We start from the raw sequence: 27,934 nt of genomic DNA, 5'->3' as shown, positions 1-27,934 counted from the left end.
AGAGTTAAATGCCAGCTCTAAAGCCAAAAAAGGAGAAATAAAAGAGAACTGTGGTCCAGTCCCCTGGTAACCTTCTCCTACAAATCCCACTGTGATCCTGGAGAGAGAAGCCTCATTTCATGGCAGTGCTGCGAGAATCCCTCTGTACCTCTGCAGTCCCGCTCTCCCTCCCTCTCAACACTAAGACAAAGAGGTAGACAAATCCCCACAGGGTCTTTCCTGAGCTGCAGCTGCACAGCACAGGAAACAGGAATTTGCTATGGAGCAAAAGGAAAGGGGATAGGGGGTGGCCACACACACACACACACACACACACACACAGACACACATGTCCGTACACCCCATGCAGAGCAATCTTCCTGCAGCTCAGATCACTAAAACCAGCTTCTTCTTTTTTTTTCCAGCGGGCAAGGCAAGGGCATTGCAAGAAGCCCCTCCAAACCCTGCTATCTGGAGTGGCGTGGGGAGAGGGAGGGGAGGGAAGGACAGGAGACAGCGCGCAGCAGCAGGGAACCCAGACCTTACCTGAGTTACCATTTTCTTTTTCTCCATAAACCAAACCAGGGTAGACTAGGAGGAGGAAAAAACTCTTCAAGGCAGACGTGGTAGAAACCTCCTGGGAGATTCTCTCTGCACCCAGCCCCTTGCCTGGCTCTTTCGAGGTGGTGGGGTTGTCCCCTTTATCCCCTTTCCTCCCTTTCTTCTCTAGTGTTTCTTCCTTTCTTTTCTCTTCCTCTCTGGCTGTCTCTCTCTCCCCCCCTGCCTCCTCCTCCCTCCAACTCCCTCCCATATCTCAGCCAGATGGCTGATGGAAGCCCCACCTCCAAATGCCTAAGGTAATTAATCAGAGCTAAGGCCCGCCTCCTCCTCCTCCTTCACTCCCCCTCCTCCCTGCCTGGCTGACATGTCCAATTCAGAGACACAGAGGCCTTTTGGAGCCTGGGAGCCCTCTCCACAGCGCGTGTGGGGTTGGGGAGAGATACTTGCACATCTGGGCACGTGGTGCATGCAGACTAATCCAAGAAAACAGAATCAACCTGAGGACCGCACCAGGAATGGCTTCCCTGCTCTGAAGTCTGATTTCCTCTCGCAGCAAACAGCCTGGAGCCCCTGAAGATTTCAAATCAGGCAGAAGCTGGCAATATGAAATATTAACTGCCACATAAAGCGCATGCCTACGATGTCCCACCATACTCATAACATACTTATCACATCGGTATCTAATGTGACAAGGACTCCTTACAAGTACCAAGACACAACTGCCAATTCGCTGGTGCTTGTTGAAATGTATTCCCCAGTAGGTGCCTGCAGTATCATAAGCATTGCCAGCCAGGTGATCCCTAAACACTGGGCATCTATAGAGGAGAGAAGACAAATCTGTCATTGTGGAAATGAAAGGCATCATCAGAAATTAAATAAATCTGCTCTTTTCCCAAGGTGACAAGCTCTGCCCTTAGCAGCTTAAAATGAAGCGCAGCATTGCACGTGCTTGCTTGCACCTCCAGTTTCCAACAGCCCCAATTTAACTAAATGAACCCCAGTCACAGTCATCAAAACAACCTGAACTGAGGATCAAATAGCAGCCTGGCAATGAGTTCGCATCTGAACCAACTGCTGCTTATCAGATACCCATCCATTTTATAAGGCCTTCCACCTATCACAAAAGTTACACTGACCTGGGTTACTGATTATACCTGATGAGATGAATGCAATATCAAAGCAGAAATATGCAATTAACACCAGCTTTTCCTTCATAATAAGAACAGGAGGTTACAGAGCTCCTTCCCAGCCCTTCTCCATTATTCTCTCTCAAATATATACCTGGACCCCATCACTATAATACCTGAGCACTTCAAAATATTTATTGTATTTAATATTCACACCACTCTGTGAGCTGTGTTAAGTTCTCATCTATGCAACTGGAATAAGGCACAGAGATCAATTTGCCCAATGAGACAGTGAGAAAGCACACACGCCTGTGGCAAAACCAGAAGCTCAATGCTGATCTGCTATGTTTCCACGTAGTGCAGTAAGCGCTGGACTACCTTTCCTCATCAATATGTTCCTTTCCTAGCTTCTCCAGAATAAAACCAACAAGGGTACCAAATGCCTCCAAGCCACTTTATCAGACAAACTGCCTTATGCCCAATGATCATATATTCTTTATGCCACAAGAGAATCAAGTTCCACCAAAACGACAGCCTTCCTTCTCCACATACCTGCCTTCACATAAACACACACACAGTGATGGACAACAGCTAAAGAATACTCACTGAAATAAAATGCATCTATAATTATTTTTCACTATTTCTTTTTGTCTGCTTTTATTCCTCTGGCTTTTGCTCACACAATGTTGTCCAGGAGACCCAATCGAGGACCTCCTTGCCCAAATATGCTGCTGAAGTAAGGGAAGCTTGTAGCTGGCTTGTCTCCCCAATTTGCTGTGCATCTGTTGCTGCACTACTCTTCAGGCTACCTAGCCTTCCAGCTTTCTGCGTTCTCCCACTTCACAATTGCAAACCAAACACCAGCTTCAGCTCTCCCATTCTCTACTGCCTGGTTCGATAAAATGATGCAGGGAGTATGTACTGCAATCCAATTAACTCCCTTTGTGAAGAAAGCTGAAGAGCAAAAGGCATCTGCGGACAGGCCCATCCCACCAAGGCAGGGAGGCAGAAGACAAAATGTCAGGTGCCTAGCTGCAGCAAAATGGAGAGTTCAATGGCTCCTTGGAAAGAAGCCAAACTTCATGGCTGTTGAACTGCCAAAACCATAGGGCCCTGACTGAGGTGAATGGAGCAGTTAGCATCTCTCTGAGCTATTTCATGCTGTCTATGTTGTCACAACCCAAGGGTGTGATTTTTGTTTTGTGAGTGCTTCGGCACTGCTAAATTGTTCCCGCTAAATTGCAGCTTCTTTGCACGGTGGAGTTTTCTGCTGCAGAGGAAAACCACGGTGCAAAAGAATTCCCACCACCAGTAGCTTTCTTTGCAGGGTGCATTTCTTTGTTGCAGCACAGAAATGCACGTTGCAAGGAGTTCCCGCCATTCGTATTCAAATTTGTGCCCCACCATTGGCTAGTTCTAAATTATTCCTACGTGGCGGCTAGCGATTGGCTTGCTAGCGTATAAGAGGCTTGAGTGGTTTCCACCCACACCAGGAGAAGGAGACTTCACGTCTTGTGAAGATCTCTAAGCACTGCGGAGCCTATTGGACCCAGCGCATTTAAAGCAGGCAACAGGGGTCTGATCAGCCTCTAGCCTCTCCCCGTCACCGAGTGCAATCCTCGACGTATCCCTCTTCCCTGTGCACGAAAACATCCACGGAGCCTAGCAAATTTCGTGTGAGTCTATTCAGAGCTCTTCACTTCGAATCCCTGCGCGCAAGTTCCATGGAGCCTAGCAAACTTCGTGTGAGTCTATTCAGAGCTCTTTGGTTCGAGTACTTTCTTCAGTTGGCGCAACGGGTTCGCGGTTTAGAGCCTCCAACCGGATGGGCTAGAAGAGTGTTCACGGGAAGGAACTCTAGTCCACCTCTCATCTTTTCTATCTGTAACCGCAACTCAAGCAAGTTTTCCTGCCTGCACCGCGACCATCTTCGGTGTAAGTAAAATAATCTTAAATCAACCATTACGTGTCCGTGACTAATTCTAGCATGCCGCCTGTTTTCTCCGACCCAGCGTGCCCGGGCTGCTAGCCACAGCCCGCGGCGCAAAAAAAGGGCCCCAGATCGCTCCCAGCCCGCACATATGTCACCATGAAGCTAGATTGGTTTATACCTAGTTTGCAAAGGTGGGGGGAATTAGGGGGAAGTTGTTTGTTGAGGGGGAAGGGGTTCCTAACTCTAACAGCTCAAAGCCCATTTTCTTAAAGAAAAGCCCAGATCTTGGAGTGTAAATATACTTGCTTTTACTTTGACATCACCAATGGGCCAAGCTTTGATGCATAATTTGTTACACCTCCATAAATCACGCCCTTTATTGAAAGAAGGCCGTTGCAGTTACTAACAAATTATATAGTCTACTCTGGCCCACAAAATCAGTTAGTGTTTGTGCAATGCTGTGACTCAGTAACGTGTTGTGGATGCCTCATTTTATGTACGATAACCCTCACTAATTTGTATGACTATCCAGGGATCCATTGCAAACAACAGGACAACAATAAAGCAAAGGCGCTGCACCACCACATTCCTTTAACAAGTGTAATTTTGTTTTATCATCATAGCAAACAGTAAGCATGCCCTGGGCATATTTTGTGTATACCATTTTTGTACAGCACGCTCTATTCACGTGCGTACTGGATAAGCGCACAATCCGCTTAACTGCATAACACTAAGGACCCAATTTGTTGCCTATTGTTTGTCATTGTAACAAACCAGTTATCAGCATAGCGACTAAGTACACAACTTGGGTACAAAGTCTATTTTGTGACTAACTGTACTGCATATCCCTTAACTGCCCAAAAAACAGTGAAAGGGAAGCAACTGTTAAAGGGTGCACATAAAAGCCTGAAAAATGACAGCAGCTACTCTCAGCTTCACAACTGCTCTCCCCCCTCATCTGCAAGGCCTTTAACAGCAGCCTTAAACTAGCTAGTTCCCATCCTTTTCAAAGCTGCTAATAGTATTCTGGAAACTAACTAGCTTTTGTTATTTTCAAGTCTTCCAACAGCAGTCCAAAACAAAAACAGAAGTCTTGAAGATCATGGGAGCTAGCCAGTTTGGGGGCTAATACCACAGGCACTAGAAGCAATCCTTAAGCACACAGTATTGTCACATTAGTAACCCCAAACTTACTAGCTCCCCACATTTTCAATGCTCCTAATAATTAGTTTCAGGCCAGCTTTGAAGCTGCCAATACCATAGCACTGCCAGAACTGTGCACTTCAAGAGCACTGCTTACATTAAATTTGGATAAGAGCATAGCCTCTGTTCAAATCAAGGCTTTGCACATGGAGTACAGCGTAATATGAGAACTCACTACAGCACAGAACTATTCAATATTTGCTAAGCAAGAAGAGTGTGTGCACTTTTTGTACAGAAACTAGGAACTATTCCACTGTATATTATATACATTGTCTAATTTTTTAAGTGCATCTACCACAACTGTGTGAGTGTGAGTGAGAGAGAGAGGAAGAGAGAGAACACACTTCAGAATAACACAGCTATCCACCTCCCTATGGTTAAGCTTGGTTGGATAATTTTATTGCTAGATGTAGATCAAACGAAGAAGAGGCCAAGAAGGTTGTGATCGTGGACGTAACCATCCCCTTCAAGAACTGGCGCCAAGCCTTCATCGACGCCCGGGCTCGCAAGCGGGAGAAGTACACTCCGCTGGCCGACATCCTGAGGGGCCGTGGCTACGACGCGACAATTGATGCTCTCATCGTGGGAACGCTCGGAGCCTGGGACCCCAGCAACGAGAGCGTTCCGCGTGCCTGCCACTACACCAAGCTGATGCACTGCCTCATGGTGTCCAACACCATCCGTTGGTCCTGTGACATCTACGTGGAATGCATCATGGGCCACCGCCAGTACTCCGACCCCACCAGATGAACTGCCGCTGGACCAGACCCAGAGGGGACCACCTGAACAACACCCCCCCCGTACCAGATGGACCTTCACTTTGAGAGGATTCTTCAGCAACAGACAACCCCGCTCCACCCAAAGAGGACCCCTGTGATGAGACTCTATACGGACTGAGACACTTTCTTCGAACCACTTCTTCCACCATCGCGGACCATTGTAACGGGTTTGTGTGCATCTGTCTTCTTTCTCTGTCAGCATCGCGACCCCCCCCACCCCCGGGCTTAGTTGGCTAACATTGTATCTCCTGTAACCTAGTTGCATTCCCCTCCTCACCCCCATCCCTCTAATGTTAGTCCCTCGCTTGGGCAATATGTCTTTCCCGCTTGGGCACCATGTATTTCCCTACCGACTTTGTCATCTTTTTTGGATTCATAATCCTAAACATTTACTAATAAAAGTCAATCTTAACTGTGGGGAGGTAGTTAGCTGTGTTATTCTAAAGTAAGGTAGAAGGCAAGGCAGACTGTCAACTTACAGACCAATTCCGAGAGATGTTCACAGGGCAAGGGTTTACTATAAGTTTTCATAGGCAAGGGTTTACTTCATCAGATGATATGAAGAGACTATTCATAGCATCTGATGAAATCAACTCTTGCTTACAAAAGCTTATGCCTCTCTGAATTAGTTAGTCTATAAGGTGCCACTCTACTTTCTGACAATATATTATTTATCTAATAAACTAGACCAAACCCTAGAAAGTATAGTTGCATTATTACAGATATCCCCAAGCCCTACCTTCCTCAGGCAGAAATCTGTAAAAGTGGGGCTGGAAAAGTACAAAATGTATTTTGTTCTACCAGTGTAAGAACTCCAGAGCCAAAGACCCTCTATTGTCATTGTCATGATGGCCTTGTCATCAGCCCCAACAACTTAAAATGGTAGCAAAGCATATCAACTGTTTTAAAATGACCCAACAGAACACAGATTTCTTAGGTAACCAAGTTTTAAAGGTCACTATCAACATTTTTCCTTACGTCTATGAGTGAATAAGAATTCACTGCAATCTTTGCAGTGCTGATATAATACGCTACTAATGGCCAATCCTGCTAAATAAACAAGCAGGCATATTGAACAAGCCGCAGCTTCAAAGTATTTTTCAATAGCAGACTCATATTTCACGTTGCAATCTGAAAATCACGAAGATATGGATAATCATGGTAAAGCCACATCCAAAAGGAACTGTTGCGTTCAACCAGCCAGAGATAAAGATACTCTGAAAGAAGCCCTCCCTAGCAAATTCTACAGGAGTGGGTACAGGCCAGAAATCGCTGATAAATTGCACCATAGAAATAAGAGACAAATCTAAATCAACCTCCTACAAACATTAAGAGTATTATTCCCTGTTAATAGGCTTGTGTATGTTCCAACTCACCATGCATCTGTCCAGAACACTAACAGAAAACCCAGGAGACCAAATCCTGTCCCATACAGTCAAGTCTGCCTACCATCTGCAGTCTAACCACCAACCTGACCTGTGCATTCACTCTGCTGAAGCACACAAACCCATGACAGCCTTTAGTACTGCACTAGATAAATCACGAGTATAAAACTAATTAAGTGACGACTGTTTTACACTCCAGCTCAAAGACAAACGTTCACATTGAGCATTTAATGCAAAGGGACAGAGAAGAAACAAGTTGTCATGCATGCAGCCCCACTTGCCTGGGCAGTGTCATTTTTATGATCCATTTTGGTTGGTCTTCACCTTCCAGATTCTGAAGATATTTGTTAAGAAAGCCATGGCCAAAAAGGCATTTGCTGAAAAACTTCAATTGCACAGCAACCCATCACCTGCTCAGTACAACAGTTTTATACATGCGCCAGAACAAGAGGCATCCCAATAATGGTATCCAATTGCTGCCTTTTATCATCCACCTTTTGCAAGCTGGAACCTTCACGCCATTCCTTTCCTTTCTTTGGTATTTACCCTCCTTACTTACCAGCTCTGTTCCACCAAACAAAGAGAAATGCCTAATTGCCAACATGCTCTTTTGTGCAGCAAGAAACTAAGGTTCTCTCTAGGGGCTTTGACTAGCATAAACAAAAATGTATAAAAAATGAATGCCTGGTATATAATTTCAGAAGTTTTAAGAATGATTTTGAAGCCAGAGAGGCCAGAAATGACAAAATATGGTCATCTCTGCATTATGCCTTGTTTGTTTAAGTCAACAAAGAAATACTTCGTACAAGATGAAAGTGAATAATGGAACAATGGGTTAATGCATGCAACTGGCCTTCTGTTCTAGACGCCTGGTCTCGCCTATTGCCTCATGGTCAAATGAAGGAAGTGTGATGGGCCTCCACCTAGCCCCTCACTTGTGCACACCAGACAACCACCACACAATATACCATAACAGCCAGTCAGCCTTTACTTAGGAAAGCCCAGGACTAAAAATGGCAAGGAACACTGCTGAACATAATAGAGGTGTATCAGCAAAGCTCAGTAGTGGGCAAAGCTTACTAGTACTGGCCAGCACAACACTCACCTCAGCATTACCAAATCCTCACTTCCCAGTTACCAAATATATATATTTAACATTTAAAAAACAATGCACATCTGAATACTGACACTAAGTCCTCATAATCTTGTGTGTGTTCTAGGATATTTGTGCCTGAAAGCTTGAAAAGAACTTTTCTAATTATTTAGTTGATCTAATAAAAGATATTGCATCTACCCAAAGAACCATGTCTGCCTATCTCCTTAGACCAACACGGGTACAACCAAGAACCCTAAAGGACGAGCTATCTACAGGTATGTAGATATGGGGAACTTCATTACAGTGATAGATAAGCAGCATTCTGTAATGACCATGGGCAAATGTAGCCGGTCTGCCTCCACAGTGACTGTCACATATTTGGTTGTTCCACAGAGCTTTGTATCACTCCTGAGTATTTCCATTCCACCCTTACATTGCTCTTGTAACTTCAATATATTTGATCACTTTTCATTAGCCCACGTCATTCAATTCCGAGGGAAAAACAGAAGCTGGGAGGAGAACAGTTAGATTGCAGGTGACAAAAGCAAAGTCACTGAAATCACAGTAGCTGTGAGCATGAATGGATAAAATGAGTGCGTACTTAATTGACTTGCAACTAAATTAGCCACTGTAGCTGAAAGGTTTCAATACCATTGCCAGGTAAGGCTCAAGGTATGTATGGAAGTCAGCAGCCAAATGCTTTGCATCAAGCAAGCCCCAAGGTTTAGTTTTATTTTATTTTATTTGCTACCCCTGTAATTCCCCTTTACCAGTGGAGTGGAAAGAGAGCACAGCCTTCAGTTTTAACATCCCATTACCTACATTTCTGTGCTGGCTCAAGTTGAGATGAAGCAAACCTGCCAGCTGGATCAGAGCCAAAAAAAAAAAAAAAAGGGGGGGGGGGGGAGTTGCAAGTGCAAAGAACCAGGTTTATCAAGAACAAATCTTAACAACCAGGAGACACACTTCTGGTGGTGAATTCTATTCATGTAACGTAACAAGAACCCCCAATACAAAGTTACCTAACAAAATACCAACTATCCAGTAGCTAATCTTAGCACTCTGAGGACAGAGTATTCACCCTAATTTATTTGTGTGCGTTTTAAGCTTTGTGAATGAATCTGGTGTTTGTGAAAATGGTGGGCTGCTTGTGCTGACAAATCAGGCACAGAGCAAAGGAAACCTCCTTTTTCCCCTGGAACCACCTCAAATCTTCAGCTGCAACCCCAGGTTCTTCAACCTCCCCACAAGTTAGACTAAAGCAGGACTCATTAATATTCCAAGTCCATGCCCTCCCTTGAGCACAGGCTGTCAAGCCTCTTTTAAAGTGGACAAATGTCCATTAAAGGAAGAGTCCAGGGGCTACCAGTTATCACCCAACAGAAAAATGTAGGCTTTAACCAAGATCTTTAAAAATGAAAGGGCAGTGTACCCACAAGGCCTCAGACAAAGGGGCAAAGGTGGAAAATAGCTCCCTCTTCTGCTTGACATCACTGACACAGAAGGGGTACTTAAAAATCACGTGCCCAAAAACATCCAACGAGTCACCCAATAAGCCAGACTCACTGAATGCTATGATTTTTGTCAGCTCAAACATTCCCACCTAAGTTAAACAAAAACAAAGAAGCACCAACAGGGGAACCCACACCTGAAACAAATGAATGAAATGCCAGTCACCCTTACTGAGCCTCTAAGCAGTAAATGTATGCTTACTCCCACTACAGCAAGGCTAAGCACTGAGCTGCTGGAAAGCTGAGGCCTGATCCACACCAAGCCAAGGAGAAGAGCCTGGAAGCGTATATATTCCTTCCATAAAACCAACACGCAAGCTTGAGAATAGCTGTAGAACATACGGAATAGATGAAGAAGCTATAGATCTGCAGCCAGTTCTTTGCTTACCTGAACAACTGGGTATTGATAATCCATACAATATACACCATACATAGCCAAAGCTTCTCCAGCTAAAGAGCAACTAGACAAAGAACTGGAAGCTCCAAGTCTGCGTCTCTGTCTTGCAGGCTTGTGTAAAGGACTCTGGCAGCACTGTGCAATACTTGGCTCAGGCCTCTGGGTCTACTCAGGTTGATACTAGCTCAGCTGAAAATGAAAAAGGCTGCCTGGTTCAGTTCAGATCAGCCCCTCTCCCCTCCCTTGTGGGAATCCAGCACTGCAGAGATGAAGTGTACAGGGCAGAGCAGAGGTTCTTAAATTAGGATTCCTGGACTGAAAACGGCACTGGAAGCCTCAACTGACAACCATCCTGCAACTCCCAGAAGCAACGAGAATGACTGCCAGGAAGAGGGGAACACAGGATCTTTGCAGCAGCAGACAGAGATGGTAGGAAGCAAACAGCATTTAGGAGCTGAAAAGAGCATATGTTCTGGGCTCTAGGTGCGTCAGAGGGAATGCTCCCAATCCAGGACAGCGAAAAACACATGGGACTGTTCTCGCCCCCACCCCCAGATCCTTCTTACTGTCCTAGGCAGGGACAGGTGCTAGGATTAGCATCATAAAACCCTTTGGTGATGCGGAGGGAGGGAGAAGAGAGGAGCCACATGGATATCTTGCAATAAAGGGTTCTCTTTCATGAAAGAATTTATGCTTATATCATTTAACACTTCTCTCTCGCTGCATTTAACTTGGGCAGAGACAGCTGCGGGAACCAACGCTGGGAAGGGGGCGGGAGGCACAGGGTGAAGGGAATGGGGCCCCAGCAATGTGGCAACATGAATCCAGCGAGAGGCCTTGAAACATGCAAGATGCATGTTCTCAGCTGTTCCAGTCTAACTTGGAAGGATTAATTCTGGCTGTCAAAAAGAATGGGGAAGGGGGCTAGCTCTGGAAAAGCCAGTTGCTCTTCCCGTTTTAGGCAGCCCCCTTTGTACCTTTCCAAACACACTCACCGAGGTCTGTAACAGACATGCACAGATGCCGAGTTAGTCTGACAAAGACCAGCAGGTTTAGAAGTTCTTTTTAGACTCCTGGATGCCACATGTGTTATCTGTAACCTGAGAACTAACCAGCGATTCTTAGAAGACAGAAAGTTGCCTAAGGGGAAGGTATGTGGGGGGAGGAGACCTCCAGCAGCAAACCAGAAGAAATGTCGTGGAGTGCTACTCTAAAATGTATCATTTCAATCCAGATTTGAACCTAGGAGCTCAAATATTTAACATCCAGAAAACAGCAAACAATCCCAAGCTGCCCTTTGACTTCACAAAACTTTCAGCCTCAGAGAGTCAGTACCAGTATCCCTCCAAATGAACAAAACGGTTACGGGGATCAAAAAGGAGAATGGCTACCTGAATTCTCCCAGTGGTTCTAACGGGATATGTGGTGTTTTCCTATTCTCCTGATCTTGAACTTTCACGTAACACTGTGCGCAGTTAAACAAGTACTGCATTTTTTTCCATGAGGTGGCTACAGTTCCCTGGGTGGTGAGGCGATTTCTGTATGACACCATTCACAAGTAGTGAATGTTACAGTTCAAGATGAGAATTTAGTTCCATCCCACCTCTATTTTTCCCCATCCGATCTGCAGTTCCTGGTAACAGTACCTTAAATTTTCCCCACAAACTCAGCTCAAAAATAGATTATATCTATAAACGTCATATCTGACATATGAATAACTCGTCTCGAGGAGGAGAAATCAAGTCAAGTTTAAATAATACTGGGTTATTATTTATAGCCCCCCTAGCTTTATAAATATCTGGATTATTTATACAACACAATGTGTGTGTACATGACACACTATAATCTAGATGTTTAGAACGTGTCTGTGCAAAAGTGTTTTTCACTTAGCACTTCTGAGTACCTTACAATGATGGGTGCCCTCAAAAACATTTAAGTAGTACTCCAGCTTCACAGTATTGGAGATTTATTTATGTGAGTCTCCTCTGTCAAGATCCCACTGTCATTGCCATAAATTCAGCTCTACTGGTAGCAGTTAATATGCTGGCATCATGCACCTTCGTGTTGTGCACTCTACACCAATGCAAAATCCAGCAATTAAAATATTAGTATATATTAGCACCTTTTCTACACTAGCCTTCCCACTGCTGCTACTGTTGGCTGGGGCTGAATTTGGCCACAGTGGTGGAGCTTTCTATGCACTTTGCCAGGAACATATTCAAAGTATTTTAGTTCTGAAGAGACAATCATCATTATCTTTTATGTTTCATTCAGGGTCCCAATGTACTGGACAATGTACAAGTGGAAGAAGAAATAACATGCCAAAAAGCTTATTTTATATATAAACTACACAGACATGGATAGAAGAAATGGATATACCATATTTACTCAATTCCAAGATGAGGCTCCCACAAATATGTGGGGGAAAGCCTCTCATCTTAGAATCGAGTATGAGGGGAGTTGGAGAGGGGCAGGCAGCTGCTATGGCTTGGGCTCTAATTCCAACCCAGGGTTGGGGCCACAGCCACAGCTGCTGCCTGCCTTTGCAGCTCCCGCTGCTTCTGCACCCCACCATTGCCCCCACCCCATTCTCCCATGCAGCTTCTGCAGCCCCAGCTGCCCCTCTCCCTGCCACCCTTTACCCTTGCTCCACATCAACAGACTCTGCCCATGCTGCAGTCTGGTGCACTAAGCATGGCCCCACAGCAGCGGTGTGCAGCCCACATGGCTGGCATGGGGTCATGCTCAGTGCCACAGGCTAGAATATGGAAAGAGCCTGCCAGAGTGGAACAAGAGTTGGGGGGGGGGGAGCAGAGGCAGATGAAGAAGTGGGGGCAAAGGCTGCAGGGTGGGGGCAGAACAGGCACAAGCAGGGACCAAGCTGCCTGACCTCCCCACACCACCTGCTCCCACACAGCAGTGGGGGTGGGGGGGACACATTAAAGACAACCCTCCAATAATTAGATTCTATACATGGAAAATTATAAGAAAAATTTAAACAATTTTATGTAGAGAAATATTTGGGAGGTAATCTGAAATTCAGGGTCATCTTAGATTTGGGTAAATATGGTATCATGCAATTATATCAAGTCATGAGAGGGATAGGGAGACGGGGGTTAGAAGCAGTTTGCACTTATTTCCCTCCTTCCCCTGGTCAATTTTGGCACTTATAGAATCACACTTTCCTGCTTTCTAAAACAATGCCTTCTCTAACAGTTCTGTATAAACAGACATACAGAGGCAACAAGGAAACCTACTGTCCATACAGAGGAAATAGTGAAACTTGAGTCTATCTGATCCCCTTTGCTCTGGAAGAAGCATAAGGCACTCTGTGACTGTTGTCCACTCAGCTCCCGTCTACCTTTACTCAACTTTCTTTAGTCAATGAGACATCTCTCTTTTCCAAGACTACTTTGGTCTTCCTCTCCCCATTGTTCCCTAAGGGTTCCACTCTAGGCCCAATCCTTATCCAGTTTCTTTCTTGAAGGGCAACTTCAGCAAATCTCTCCCATGTTCTTCTATGCAGCTCCTCATTTGTTAGCCATTCAGGCCACTTGTGGTTTACAGCCTGACAAAGATATCTTTTTGCACAGATCTGAAATATTCTCAGCTGCCCATCTGTGCTTTTCATGTTTTGTGCCCCAGATAATAAAACTGACTTCCCATTTGTGCTAAAGATTCAAAGTTTGTTTCTCCATCTAATTTGTCTCGATTTCCAAACTGGTTTCAAGTTAATAAAAGCTATTTGTGCTTTCCCAATTCTAGCATATGTATATCCTTCCGTCCTCAATATACCATCAACTGGACAATGCAAATATACTGGGGGGGGAAAAGAAAAAAGAGTTCTCTCTAACCCTCAGTACTATTTTAATAATATATTCCAGATAAGTACAATGCTTTAAATTGATACATCTTCACCTGCCAGAATTCAGAGACTTGGGCCATACCCCAATAGTGAAGTTGTCCCCTAAACCCTTGGAAAAGTACAATTAAATACAACAGCTATTTTTAATTTTACATGTCCCAAGACACTATTCTTCACAAAAATATATATGCATAGTTTATTGAAAAACGACACATTACCTGGGTTCCCATTAAACAAATATCTATCGAAGGGTTGTTCATAATGACTGGTTTGTTATTTTCCATCTCCTGTTTAGTATTGGGCTAAGGCACAGACCTTGCAAAGTTGATGGGAGGATTGGGGTTTAGTCAAATACTGAGCTTCTTTATATCAAAACTTATAGTTCATGCACTTGGAAGATAGAGCCAGCAACATTACCACGCAGTGTGCTAGCACATGGTTTTACAGCTCAAAAATCTGTATTATAGCTAACAAGACTCTGACAGTAATTTGGGTAGAGTAACTTGGCCCTGATCTTGTAAACACTTGCGTGTGTGAATGAATAGCTTTAAGACTATAGGAACACAGGACTAGAAAGGACTTCTCATGTTATTAAGTCTAGTCTCTGGCTATCTTACACACCACATCACATAATCTCTATTAAACTAATTAAGCCTCATTTTAAAAGCAGTTGGGATTTTTGCCACCACTTCCTCTATGAGAAGGCTGTTCCAGAACCTCATTTCCGTAAATCGTTCGGAAGCGTTTTCTAATTTCCAAGCTAAATTTATTCATGGAAAATTTATACCCATCTGTTCTTCTGACAGCATGGTCCTTTAGCTTAAACAACTTTTTTCTCTCCCTGGTATATTTAAAGAGAGCTACTCTTTCTCATCCCTTTCAGCCTTCATTTGTCTATACTAAGAAAGCCAACCTCTTCTTATTCTACCCCTCTCTACCCACAACACTACATGATCGGCTCTCCATTCACATCATCATCCTAGTAACCCTTCTCTTCACCTGTTTCAGTAAGAATTCATCTTTCTTGAACATGGGTGACCAGTGCAGTACACAGTATTTTATACAAAGTTCTTATCAGTCCCTGTCACAATGACATTAATACTTCCCTGTCAGTACTGGAAATACATTGATAGAAACATCCAAGAATGACATCTGCATTTTTCAGAGTTGTATCACACTGGCAGCTCAGACTCAACCTGTGGTCAAATTAGGACACTTAGGCCATTCAGCTGTTTTCAACTGACACGCTTCCCAATTTTAACGTGAGTTTGCCATTAGCCTCCAAATAATAACCTTGCATTTTATACAACTGAATCTTATCCCACTGAGGGCTGGAGCGACAGCAATGTCATCCAATTCTTTCTGCATATCCTGATGCTTTTCCGTATTGACGATGAGACACAACTTTGTGCCAGCAGCAGATTTCATTAGCACACTCCTACTTTTTGTGCCACTATCGTTTATGAAAATATTAAATAAAATCAGTCCCAAAACCATTCTTTGAGAAATTCCACTAATAACTTCCCTCCAGCCTGACAGTTCTCCGTTACAATATTACCCATGGTTATCTCCCCTTCAGCCAAGTCCTTACACTCCTTTCAGTTTTTCTACAAATCCTTATCTTCTCCAGCTTCATTAACAATTTCTCACAGCAACCTATCAAATACCTTACTAATGTCCAGAAAAACAGGATTATTACATTTCATTTGTTTTGAAAAATTAGTCATCTTAAAGACAGAGATCAGACTCATTTAGCACAATCTACCTTTGGTAAGGAAAATGGGATCAAATGAAGTAAGACCCCTCCATGACTTTATTCTTTCCTTTAAAACTCGTTTTACTGCCTTACATACACTTTAGACTTGACTGACAAGCCTGCAACTCAACAGATAACTTCCCCCTATTCATCTCAAGCATGGATATTACAGTTGCTTTTCTTCAACCCTATGGTACCATCCCCGACTTGAAAGATGGATTAAAAATATTTCCCATCAAACTTGCAATTGTGTGTGCATGTTCTTCTAACACTTTGGGACTAGAAATTAACTGGTCCCCTGACTTGACAGCATTAAGCTTCTTCAAGTTTGCTTTTACCTCCGTAATGTTTCCCTCCACTTCCATTTTGTATTTGTGCCTATGTTAAATAATAGAGGTGTACCAATATATCAGTTGCCCATTGGACTGGCACCAATAAAAGGGGAAATGACATTATCAGCCATTGGCTTTTTTTGTCCATTATAGATGGTAATTATGCCTTCTGCCCAGGGACCTGGACACCTGGATTCCCTCTCCCCCATGGGGCTGTGGCCCCCCGAATGCCTGGGTTCCCTTGGGAAACAGAGGGTTTCCCCATGCAGGTGGGCAGCATTCTGGCCTTCAAGGGGTCTTGCTTGGGGATGCCAGGAACAAGATGCAGGGGGCCTACAGGCATGTTTGCGGCTGCACAAATGCACATGGCCAAGAATACAGCCATGCAGCATGGAGAACAGCTCCCTGCAGATAAGTCTATGATGTGGACAGGGATGCAAATCGAGGCCCCTGCATGGTGAGGGAGGGAGTAGGGCAGAGGCAGGGGGCACTGCCCAGCCAGGGCAGTGCATGGGACCCAGGGCTGGGGTGAGGAGTGGGATGGAACCACAGGCTGCTCATCCAGAGGGCGTGGGGGGCAATTCCCCATCACTACACACACCCCCTGAGGGAAGCATGGTAGGGGGAGGCGGGGCATGTGCTCCCCCAGATTTGTGTGGGGCGGATACAGGCTGCCCACTGTAGGCTTGGGGCCCTCTGGTCTGCTGCTTTTCCCTTGGGAGCCCTGCACCAGCCGCATGCCCCCTGCCTGCCCAGTGGCAGTGGGGGCAGCGAGTTGTGCCCCTTGCTGCCATGGCGGCAGGGGGCGCGCAGCCGGCATGGGGCTTCTGGGGCAAAAACAGCAGAGCAGAGAGCCCTGAGCCCACGATGGGCAGCCCACATCCGTCCTCACACCACTCAGCTCTGCCCTGCTTAAAAACATCCCCACACTTAAAAATGGTGGCGGCAGCACTTGAAATAAAGCTCATCTAGTTCAAGTGCCCTCACCTCCATTTTTAAGCACTGAAACACTGGTATATGTGACGCAGGACACTGCCGGAGTGTGCCAAAAAAATATAAAATTAAATTTTAAAAAAGAGGTTTATGTTAGTACTTTAAAAGCTTTTCATTTTAAAGTAAATCGGTTATTGGATTGGCATTGGCTGATATGGTTGGTTAATAATTGGCTCTGGGTACCGGCCAAGAAAATCTTTATTGGTGCACCTCTGTTAAATAACATTGTCCTTGTCAAAACCTGAAGTATTAATTTAATTTTTGGGCCATGCCTACATTATCCTTAACCTCTACCCCATCCTCACAACATAGTTGCCTTACTTCTTTCTTTCAGGTTTTTCATTTGTTTTTACTTATATAGTTGGAAAACTGTTTGCCATTTATTTTAATATCTTTTGCAAGACCTAGCTCAGCTTGATTTTTGGCAATTCTCACTTTATCCCTACACTTCTCGACCTCTAGGACACAGATTTCTTCACTCATCAATCCTTTCTTCTCTCATTCCTTGTAGACTCTGCTTATTTCTAATATCCTTTTTAGAGTAATTATTTCTGCAGTTATGTCTGGATCACCTTCTTGCAAGTGCCTCCCTCTTCCCCTCCTCCTTACTTGGGATATAGATTCCTGACAGTAATAGTATCTTCAGCTTAAAGAAATACCAGATCTCCTCCATCTTTACATTCATGGGCTGCTCAGTCCAGATGAGCTCACCATTTTCTTATCAGTTTGCCCTTTTGAAATTAAAACCCTAAGATTCGGATCCATATTTTTTCATCCTTCTACTTAATATAAAAATAAATTAAACCATGATCACTCAGTTCTGAGATCAATTTTTACAACTACCTCTTCTATGAACTCATTTCCTACCAAAACCAAGTCTAAAATAGCATCACTTTTTAATGTTTCAGTAACTACTTGGTGAAGAAATCTGTTAGCCATCACATCCAAAAATACAGTCCCTATCATTATTCCAGCATCTGTTCTCCAATATGCGTTTGGGAAGTTAAAGCTCTCCCATTATGAGAGAATCTCCGGTAGTATTTCTCTTTCTAATAACATTTAAAGAAATATCTCTATCTGTATGTGGATCTGTAGCAGACACCCAACACTGCCCCACAGAGATTTTCTTTCACCTTCTTCTTTCAATGATACTTTGGACCAAACAGATTTTATTCTGATATTCTTCCATATTTTTCAACAATTTAATCACATCTACATTGTATCCCACTGCCTTCTCCTCTATTCCTATTTTTCCTGAACAGAATAACCTTCAATACCTGGGTTGTAGTCACAAATGTTATTCTATCAGGTCTGTTATCCCTGTAATATCCAGTTTCTCATTCTGCACCAATTCAGTACTCCCATTTTGTTGCCCAGTCTCTTGGCATTAATATACAAGCAGTTCTGTTGTTTCTTACTAACCGAAGTTCCCTAGCTGGATTATGCACAAAGCTTCTATTAATTGTACTGCCCACCACCCTGCCGTCCTCATCATAATACTTTCTGTCTCCTTGCAGTCCATCCTTCTTTCTAGTAATGTTCCTCCTTTACACACTGCCATTTCCTTACTTCCCCCAGTTTTCTTTTTCCTGAGTACTACAGGATGGAGATTACAAGAGTCTTTCCCAATATCCTCTAAAGCAAACATTTTATTTTGCATGAACTACCCCCCGTTGCGTGTGCATAGCTGGGGGACTATTTTGGGAAAATGTGAAGCCGTGGTCCTGCCTATGTAAGTCAATAATTAGTTTCTTTCATACTGTCCTTCCTAAACCTGAGCTTTGGCTACTGAACCAGATGTGGCTTAACTCTTCTCATTACTAGTTATGAAAGGTGACTTGGTCAAAATTACAAAATAAGATAGTTCAGCTCCTTTCTACAAAGGTTTCTAAAACAGTTTCAAACACTGCACAGATTGTGGTGTTGACATGGTCAGATACACGCTGCACAGTGACTAAAGTATTGGGTTGCACAAGGGTCACTCTATAGTGAACTTTACTCAGCAAACTACACCAGCGGTTTTACTGTAAATAATAAAATTTAAGAAATCCTGGCCTAAATTCTTTATCAGGCAAAACAATCCTTGGCCACATCTCGTTATTCCCACTATGGACACACTTCCCTCTCCTCCTCCATTCTAGCTTTTCTGTCATTTTCCTTTCACTGCAAGAAGAGTGCCTGGTATACTCGCTCTCACACCCCCAAACTGGCATCTTTAATAATTAGACAATTGCTGCACCTGCTAAACTGGGTCATCAGAAATCCGGTGAGGAGCTTAGGAGATGTTTCTGCTTTCTAAAGACTGTGGTAAATATAGGAAACAAGGAAGTAAGCAACGATGCATTTTCTAAAGCGGGTACGTGCTGATTTCCACAGTCGCTAAATAGATCAAGGGGCCTGGCCAGCTCTTTGGCTGCCTATACAAGTGTTCGTTGGTGTTCTAATTGGAACGCCACAGCATCATGTGTATTAAGTCCCCACACATTTTAAAATGGCTGCAGGGGCGCTTTCTCTAAACCTTGTCAAATGAGGTTTAGATAAAGCATCCTGTGACCATTTTTAAATGTGTGGGGACTTAATACATGTGATGGTGAGGCATTTTAATTAGAGCAGCTGCCCAGGAACTGCTCAAATTAAAATGCCCGCCACCCCCATGCGTATAGTCAACCTTTAGTGTTAGGGACACTGAGAATAAAATTCCTAAATACCATCTTATTTATGACTCTAGTATAGTGTTTTTCATTCTGTGAATTGTGCCAGAAATGCATCATACCTGTGCATGGCTCCATCTCCTGGGCTAGCAATGCACCCATTAATGCTAAAAGAAATAAGGGATATGCTTTGTTTTTGCTTTTTTATTTTTGCAATATTGTATGCAAAATTTTTCTTCTCCAATCTTTGAAAAAAAAATGATGAAAGTCTTCAAACAACTTTAGTATCCTCTAAAAAGAGCAATTATTGAAAGACTGTCTGTTATCTGCACCTGAAAGAATCAGACATTTAACAAAGAAGGCATAAAATTAGATACAGTATATATCTCCAGGTAGAGCTAAGCAGTACAGTGCAGTGCGCAGTACTGCTATGAGGAAGGGAAGTTTATCAGTGCATACGCTTCTTTTTCACACTGAAGCACCACTAATAAAGATTTAAAGATATCAGAAATATACTTTGAACAGAAGGAAATGCAGTTCCTTTCACAGGAGACAACCAGCCCAAAGGCTGAAGAGCAAGCTATAAAGATCAGGTTACATGCAGTAGGGATGAAGGCCTCTTCACATTCATTACATCTACCACAGAAGGCTCTCTGGCGGACAATGGGACCTCAGTTGTTACCCATCCTGGCTTTCATGGACGCAGTCCAAGATTTCAGGACTATGTTAATGGAAGAAGTATTAAAGCAATTGTTTAAAGAAACAGAAACTCTAAAATTGTTACTAAACATTTCCTTTCCTTCTCGGAATGGACTGCAGATTTTCCTTTGCAATCTTGTCCCATACTTGCTCAGTTCAAATGGGCTTGCAAGACAATGCCCCCAAACACACTTTAGTGGCAAGTCATTAAACTATTTACTTCTGGTTCAAGTATATTAGCAGTTTATATCTTTTAAAAAAAACACCTCTTTTGAAAAGCCAAACATTTTAAAACGTACGACAAGAGATATTAAAAGAGGTATACTGAAATTTAGACAAAAATATTATTAGCTCTGGCTAGGAACTGAGGATACCAGCTAAGCAGAAGGATCCAAGCACACATCCCATAAGCAGCAGCATCCCAACACAAGTGAATGAGTTTCTTAAGAGGGGCACCACAAAGCAGCCATGCCTTTCTGATGGCACTAAACACCGGTCCTCTCCATCAGCGATAACTTTCTGCTGTCATCTCCAAAGTAAAGTGCTGTCCTCAGTCCATGACAAATTGTGAGCTCAAGTCTTCCTAGCACAGCTGTAGCAGCCTCCCAGCCAAATCAAGCAGACACCCTTGGGAACACTGCTCTTACAGTGAAAAAGCAATGAGGCAGCTTTTTGGGCTAATGAGAATGAAGCAGTTTCCGAGATGCATTAAATGGTACTGTCACCTAGCGCTGTAAATCATCTTCAAAATCGCTCAGACACACACTCATTTCTACTGCAACGTAACAGAGAGAGAGAGAGAGGGGGGAAAAAAAAAAGTGTGCTTCTGCCCATATAACTATGGAAGTGTCTTTCCATAAATTCCTGTTTGGACATCAGCCCACGGGTCAGACAGCTGAGATTTCGTGTCTTTGAATGTAAAGAAAATTGCTGGACAGATTCAGGTCAAGTCATGGGAGACAGAAAGAGAGAAAAGTTTATTTAACAGTAATACAGATATTTGCACATGTAGCCTCTGCAGTCCCAAACTACACTTTATAATCCTGGGACCAGTCTCAGGTGGTGGAAAAGGTAGGGGGTATGCACTCTGTGAACTAAGGTCATATGAATCCCTGGTCCCAATTACTGTCCTCAGGTTCTCACTGAATCATCTACACTTAAGCTATATGTTAATGGGTTGTCTGGATTAGGACAAATCGAAGGTTCCTGCAAATGTTAACTAACATGATGTTTAACAAAATTGTAAATATAGTGTGGGTAATGCAGCCAGACTTAAAATAATTAGCTCCCAAACAACTTATTTTTCTACCTACAGAAAAGCTAACATGAAGTGATGGGGAGGATGGAGACAGTGTGGACCTGTCACAGTAGATTCTTGTCATTTGCACAGCCCCACCCCCACCCCCAAAATGATGCAAATAGGTACACAATGATAATAAGCACAATGGGAAAGAAAAAAAGCAGACTAGAAACAACTAGTGTAATTCCCAATCATAAAGTAGCACTGTGCTGCAAATTGTTCCATGCACTTTTTTTCAGCCAGCTCTTAACAACTTGCTGGCAAAATACATTGAAAATTATGGCAACTGCTGTTCAATCACATCTTATGCCCTACTGTATCCTCAGACTTGACCATATGCATGTGAAAAAAAAAAAAAAAAAGAAATCAGATGCATTAAAAAAAAGAAATCAGTTCTTCACTGAACCCAATATGGATGAGATTGTGGATGAGATTGTGATTAGAGACAGGAAACGTAATTTTTTGGCCTTTTGGCTAAGATCAAGCGTGCCACCTCAAAAAAAGTAAAAAAACCACACATTAATTTAAAACTACAAAATGCACTCATTTGCCAGATTACAAAAATGTTTCCAAATCTGAAACATTATGATAAACTATGTTGCAATTAAAATCTCTGTGCACTTCTCAATCTCTACGTTGTTTGATTAACCAAACTTTTGTTTTCCTTTTTTAGTTTTGATTTATGCAATAAACTCAAATATGCTACGAGCTAATATGCAAATGTGTGAAATTCAACTGAACAGATAAGCAAATATTTTTTCCTAAAAATATCCAGATAATTGAGAAGCAATACAGCCAAATCTACTGTATATTCTAAGATATTCAGTTACTAAACGGCAACCCTCCCTACCTCTTGGAATTACCATTGCATATCTATACTGCAGGAGTTTGGCAAGCAATAGCAATCCTCAGAAAGAAGGTTATGGACTGTTTTAACTAACGGCTGAGCAGCTGCTCTTCAAATATAAGCATCAAATTTGGATAATGGTAGTGTAAGTTCTTCAGAGCAGGGATTTTAGCAGTCACATCAGAAAGAAAGTACCCCATTTGGGGTATTATAAAAAAAACTCATCATAATTAGTAACAATGTGCTCCAGAACAGGCACAACAACAAAAAAGGTGCAAATTGAATTCCAAGTTGTGGCCTTACAAGTCAGCAATATACAAAACAGACAAGACCAAAATGTGACTTTTCAGATCATGACCTTCTCAGCACAAAGACTCTGTCTAGGATGTTATAGGCTCTACCATACAGACATAATAGTAACCCTCCTCTAACGGAATGGCCTCCTGTAGTGGAACTCCCACCAGTAACAGGTCTGGATACATACTTATCAAGTCTATTCCTGTGCACAGCTGCTATCAGCTCTCACCTTAGTCTTTTCCCTGAAGTCCACAGACAAAACAGAAGCACTTTGAAGAGGGCTTGAATGCTTTCCATCTAACAAAGTTCTGCGGGTACCCAACCTGCACAGTCTAAGTAACTCTCCCAACACAATGAGAGACTCTGAGACAGGGGCAGGCAAAATATGGCCCGTGGGTCACATCCAGCCCACCAGGCACTTTTATCCGGTCTGTGGAGCCCACCAACAAATTGTGCCCTGCCCTGCCCTGCCCTGCCCAGCCCAGCCCTTCCACCCATGAGGGTAGAGCAAGGTGCCTACGTGTACACTTGGCCCCCAACACACCCTATTACCCATCGCTACCATCCTTGTGGATGGAAGGACCTGACCCCACCAGCATGCAACTTCTGGGCAGGGCTACTACTGCAGCTGCTGCCACTGCTGCAGGCCTCCCTGGTGCCCCGCTGGCTCTGGGCAGCAGGTAGGGGAGCAGCTGGACAGGAAGGCAGAGCTTGGGGCTGGGGTGGTGGGAGTGCGGAGCCCACACCAAGGGGAGCAGCAACAGCACGAAGTTTGGGTGGGCAAGGTGTGGGGACACCTCCCACACTCCCCCCATGGTGCGTAGCCCCGGCAGGCAGTGGCAGCAGCAGGTGAAGGCACTCCAGATGCTCACAGTTGGCACTGGTGCCCAACTCCAGCCAGCACTGCACATCACGGCAAGGAGCACAGCCTCCCACTGGGCTGTCTCTATTGCTGGAGCTCCCTGCACTCATGCAGCTCGGGAAGGAAGCCCCACATGCTGAAGCCGGCTGGGTTAGAAAAGGTAGCCAGCTCCAGTGCATGGGCTTCCCTTCCAAGCTGCGCAAGTGAGGGAAACACCAATTACAGAGACAGCCTGGCAGGGGGCTGTACTCCTCACCATGATATACAGTGCTGGTCAGAGCTGGGCACCAGTGTCCCTGCCTGCTGCTGTGCTATGGGGGAAGTATGGGGGGGAGCATGGGGGGTCCCCACACCCCTCAAACACCACACTCACACCCTACCTCCACAACTCCCCATATATACACAACCCCCCAACACAGCCACGCCCCCTCACAAAGTACCCCCCCATATACATGCATACACACGCACTATAAAAGACTAAGAATTTATTTTTGAGTTATGCAATAGGTACACAAACAAATCATGACAACAGTACTTTTATCATAAAATTAAAATATGTTATAGCAGGTGTTTGATTTTTGGGGTGTGATTTTTTTTCTGGTTCTAGGCTGGCAACCTCCCCTCCCAATGGGAGCATTTCTGGGGGACAAAGGGAGAGACTTCCAGTGGCAAAGGGCAAGGGTCAAGGGCAGGTCTTCCGGTCCCAAGATGGCAACCAAGAGGCAGGGCAATTGTCAAGGGGCAGAGCTGCCCATGCAGCCCTTGAAAGCTCACCAAGCCTCATTAAGCAGCCCTCCACCCAAAATAGTTGCTCGCCTGTGCTCTGGGTGAAACACTGGAAGTGCTATGAATCCTTTTCCTGCCATCAGGACCCCAACTCTTGTCAATGGGACTCCACATAAACATGAGGTCTGTCTACACAAGGCAGGATTGGAAGCAGAAAATTAAGGCTGCTCTGTGCACCATCTGAACATTGCGAATTCCTCAGTCAGAAAGTTTGTTCCCAACCCAGATTTTATTTGTTATTTGTTATCTGACCCAGCTAATGAACTCAACTCCTGGGAGGGCAACATTAATAGAAAGATAATTTTAAAATGTATTTATGCTCAAGTTTCAAAATGAAGCATCCAAAAGTCTGGAAATGCCAGCATGCGTTATACAAACAACTTTCTCTCTTCCCCCTGGAATATACATTCTGAAAGAAATTAAATTCATTACACTGTGTTGAAATAATGCTGGTAGGCTGGGTGTCCTAACCAGCAAACCGAAACAGAGCATCTAAGATCACACCAGCCTGGTCTCACACTAATTTTATGCAAGAGCCAAAATATCAATGGCAAAGAGTTGGAGGTATATAGAAAACTGAGATACCTGTGAAACTTTGAAGAATTTTCTTGGGGGGTGGGGAGAGGGGCTTGTTTGGAGTTTTCTTTGTTTTTAAAGCAAACTGGGACCATTTTGCTTTTCAGGCAAAATTTTGAGAACCTGGCATTGACTCAGGAAGATAAGTCTATTTTAATGTTATGCCACTTGGGAAAAAGGTGTTCATAGTACAGCTTGTTTCAGGGACTGTTTACATGCGTCTGATCTTGGTGATTCTAGTTGTCCAAGAATTCTTCTTGCCTGCCATGTAAAGAGTAAAAGGAGCCTTCCAAGTGCACCCTCCCAGCATCAGACAAAAAGGAAATAACCTTTTTCTTGATGGTTTAGTCATTACATGGCAGCCATATTGTGTTTCAAGACTTATTTTTGAAAGAATACAGCACAAAGACTGTGAAACAGACCAAACCCAAAGATTTTTCCCATTGTGACAGATATAGCAATTGCTTAACAGATATCTCTGGACCTTTAGATCAGGGGTGTCAAACTCATCTGAGCACACGGGCTGGATAAGTGGCATGGAACAGGTCCACAGGCTGGATCAGGCCCCGATGCAGCACATGTAGCACCTGACTCGACTGGTCCAGGATATTGGTCCCAGTGAATATTGCAGGTGGTGCAGCCTAGGGCCCAGCCTGAGTGAACACTACATGCTATAGCAGGGTTAGCCAGTGCAGTGTATGGGTCAATGGGGCAGCACCAGGGGCTCTGCCCTGGATTATGGGGTTCTGCAGGCTGGATCTGGCCCATAGGTCATATGTTTGACAACCCTGCTTTAGTGCTCCCACTTTGTACTCGCTCCCAACAGCAGAGGCTGCATAATACAGAGTATCCTCAAAGGGGAGCAACTCTCACCATGACTTTTTGAGTACTTTAGTATCAGATCTAGGAGAGAAAATATTCAAGTTTACATGAAACACTGCACTTGAAGCCAGAGCCTTTCTTCAGAACGATGCCAAAATTAACCTTAATTAAGAACTACCTACCTAAAAATAAACTAGTAACAATGGAAATCACCAGATGGCGCTACTAGAGATACATGTACAAATTCTTTTTAGATGAATGAATACTAAAATTAGGGCTTGTCTATATGGGAGATTTCTCCAGTAATGTCAGTACAGCTAGATTCTTATACTTAATGCTGATCTAACTCCACAGTGTGAACATACTTATTCTGGAATAAGAGTAGCTTTTTTGTCTTATTTTAAATCACTTATAAATGACAAACTAAGCCCAAAAGAATCCTATTCCAAAATTAAAGCATCTCCTAGGATATTACACACACACAACTAAAACTGTATGGTTTAAGTTTACCTAATACCTTCTACCAAAAAAAGCCCTAGCCAAAGTTTGGAAGAAGTATGTTACTTGTTATGTAGTTCTTCTTACATGCGTGTGGGGGGAAGGGGGAGAAAAAAAACCTCAATTTCAAACTAGAATAATTTCTTAGGTAGACAGCAGGTACCAACAAGTTAAAACCACAAAGGCAAACTAACAGTGTCAAAAAACATTATATAAACTAAACTCTTCACCAAGTGGAAATGTAAAGTTAAACAAATAGTACAACCAAGATGAGGTAACTGTTACACACTGACAAAGGAAAGAGAGGAACCAGGTAACATTATGCAAATGACACCTTAATAATTACAGCTGAAACAGCAGATCAGGGTACAAAAATAGGTCTATTGGTTTCTGAATGCTGCATATAATACAGCATACAGCACTTAGTTTGAACCTAGAAAGGCAATTTCAGAAAGGAAAAATTATAAATGTCTTTTAAATCTCTAGAGGACCAAGTTCAAATCTGACTTGGTCACAAAACCTGAACCAAGTTGTGCTTCACTCCATACCTATAAAAACCCACATAGCCCTCAGACTAGCAGTTGACTCAGGAGAGGCTCAGGAGCAGAATACCAGAAATGCTGCAGGTTAAAACTGAAGCAAATTTGCTGAGTTGCATGGAAAAGATCCAGAAATAGAATGCAGAGAAGATGTTTGGCAAGAACAAGGTTTACCCTGAAAAAGGAAAAGTCAGACTCGCTAAATGATTGGTGACAGCAGCAAGTCATGCTTTAATGCAGGGAGTGACCTCAGGGACAACTTTTCTTGGGGTAGAGGGTGCTAGTTATTGCTGTAGACATTATGCACATGTTCTTGTGGTTTTATCTGGGAAGCAGGGAGCAGTGGTGTAGAATAGAAGAGCCCCGTGCAGCCTGTGCAGTCAGCCAGCCAAACCTTTAGAAAAAATGTCTTTATGTCATTTTCAGTCCCACATCAAGAAAAAGGTAAAAATAGATCAGATGAAGATAATAAAAGACATTAGGATATAGGGCACAGGCACACAAGTCACCACACGTTTAGGGAGGCGTGAAGATTTACAGAGCATCAGTGGCTCCACAGTAACTGATTGTGTGTATGCTCTTTCCTGATTGTGTGTATGCTCTTTCCCTCCAGTAAATGAAGGCTAACCCAAAACAGCTCAGCCATTGAGAAAAGAGGGCTAAGCTACTTCAAAACTTAGCTTTCATCTACCATGGGGTGACAGCCAGTTACTGCAGAGCAGCAGACATATGCCAAAATCTCCACATGCTCTTTACCTCACAGTAACTTGTTCATGCGCCCATCCCGCTGACTAGAAAGTGCATGCATGTGCAGAAGTACCTGCATATACCGCTATTGATATCTGCAAGCTAAAATTAAAATATTTCCATTCTTCCTAGGTCACATGAAATAGGGCTCAAAATGGTGTAACATTCTTCTATTGACTCTGTAACCTGGCCAGCAGACGTGCACAATGAAGACAGATTGGACCACATACTCTACCAGTATGTAGTCCAAGACACCTTCCCAAAAAGGAAACTCAAGCAAGAATTTTAACACAAAAGCAAATAAGCTCAAAATTACTGTGCACTAATTTTCCACTGCTTTCCTAGTTTCTAGAATAGGGGGCCATGGTAAATTTCTCTATAGTAGCAATGGAG

The 27,934-nt window shown here is 43.5% G+C and overlaps 1 protein-coding gene across 11 annotated transcripts in view; it reads right to left on the bottom strand.

The window, feature by feature from the left end:
* Window positions 1-27,934, bottom strand: part of RBFOX2 (RNA binding fox-1 homolog 2) — a 230,301-nt gene that overhangs the window by 106,675 nt on the left and 95,692 nt on the right. Inside the window, exon 1 of one of the 11 annotated variants that reach the window (XM_025206862.1) lies at window positions 526-782. The exons of the other annotated variants lie outside the window; for them this stretch is intronic. Within the exon in view, the coding sequence (XP_025062647.1) occupies window positions 526-552 (27 nt within the window). The 5' untranslated portion in view covers window positions 553-782. Of the gene's footprint in view, window positions 1-525; window positions 783-27,934 lie in introns of those variants that run through there. 11 annotated transcript variants of the gene reach the window in all.

Source organism: Alligator sinensis, unplaced genomic scaffold (assembly GCF_000455745.1).
Source record: "Alligator sinensis unplaced genomic scaffold, ASM45574v1 scaffold215_3, whole genome shotgun sequence".
NCBI lineage: Eukaryota > Metazoa > Chordata > Crocodylia > Alligatoridae > Alligator > Alligator sinensis.
The sequence above is the reverse complement of the archived record's forward strand: the minus strand, read 5'-3'. Positions and strand labels throughout refer to the sequence as shown.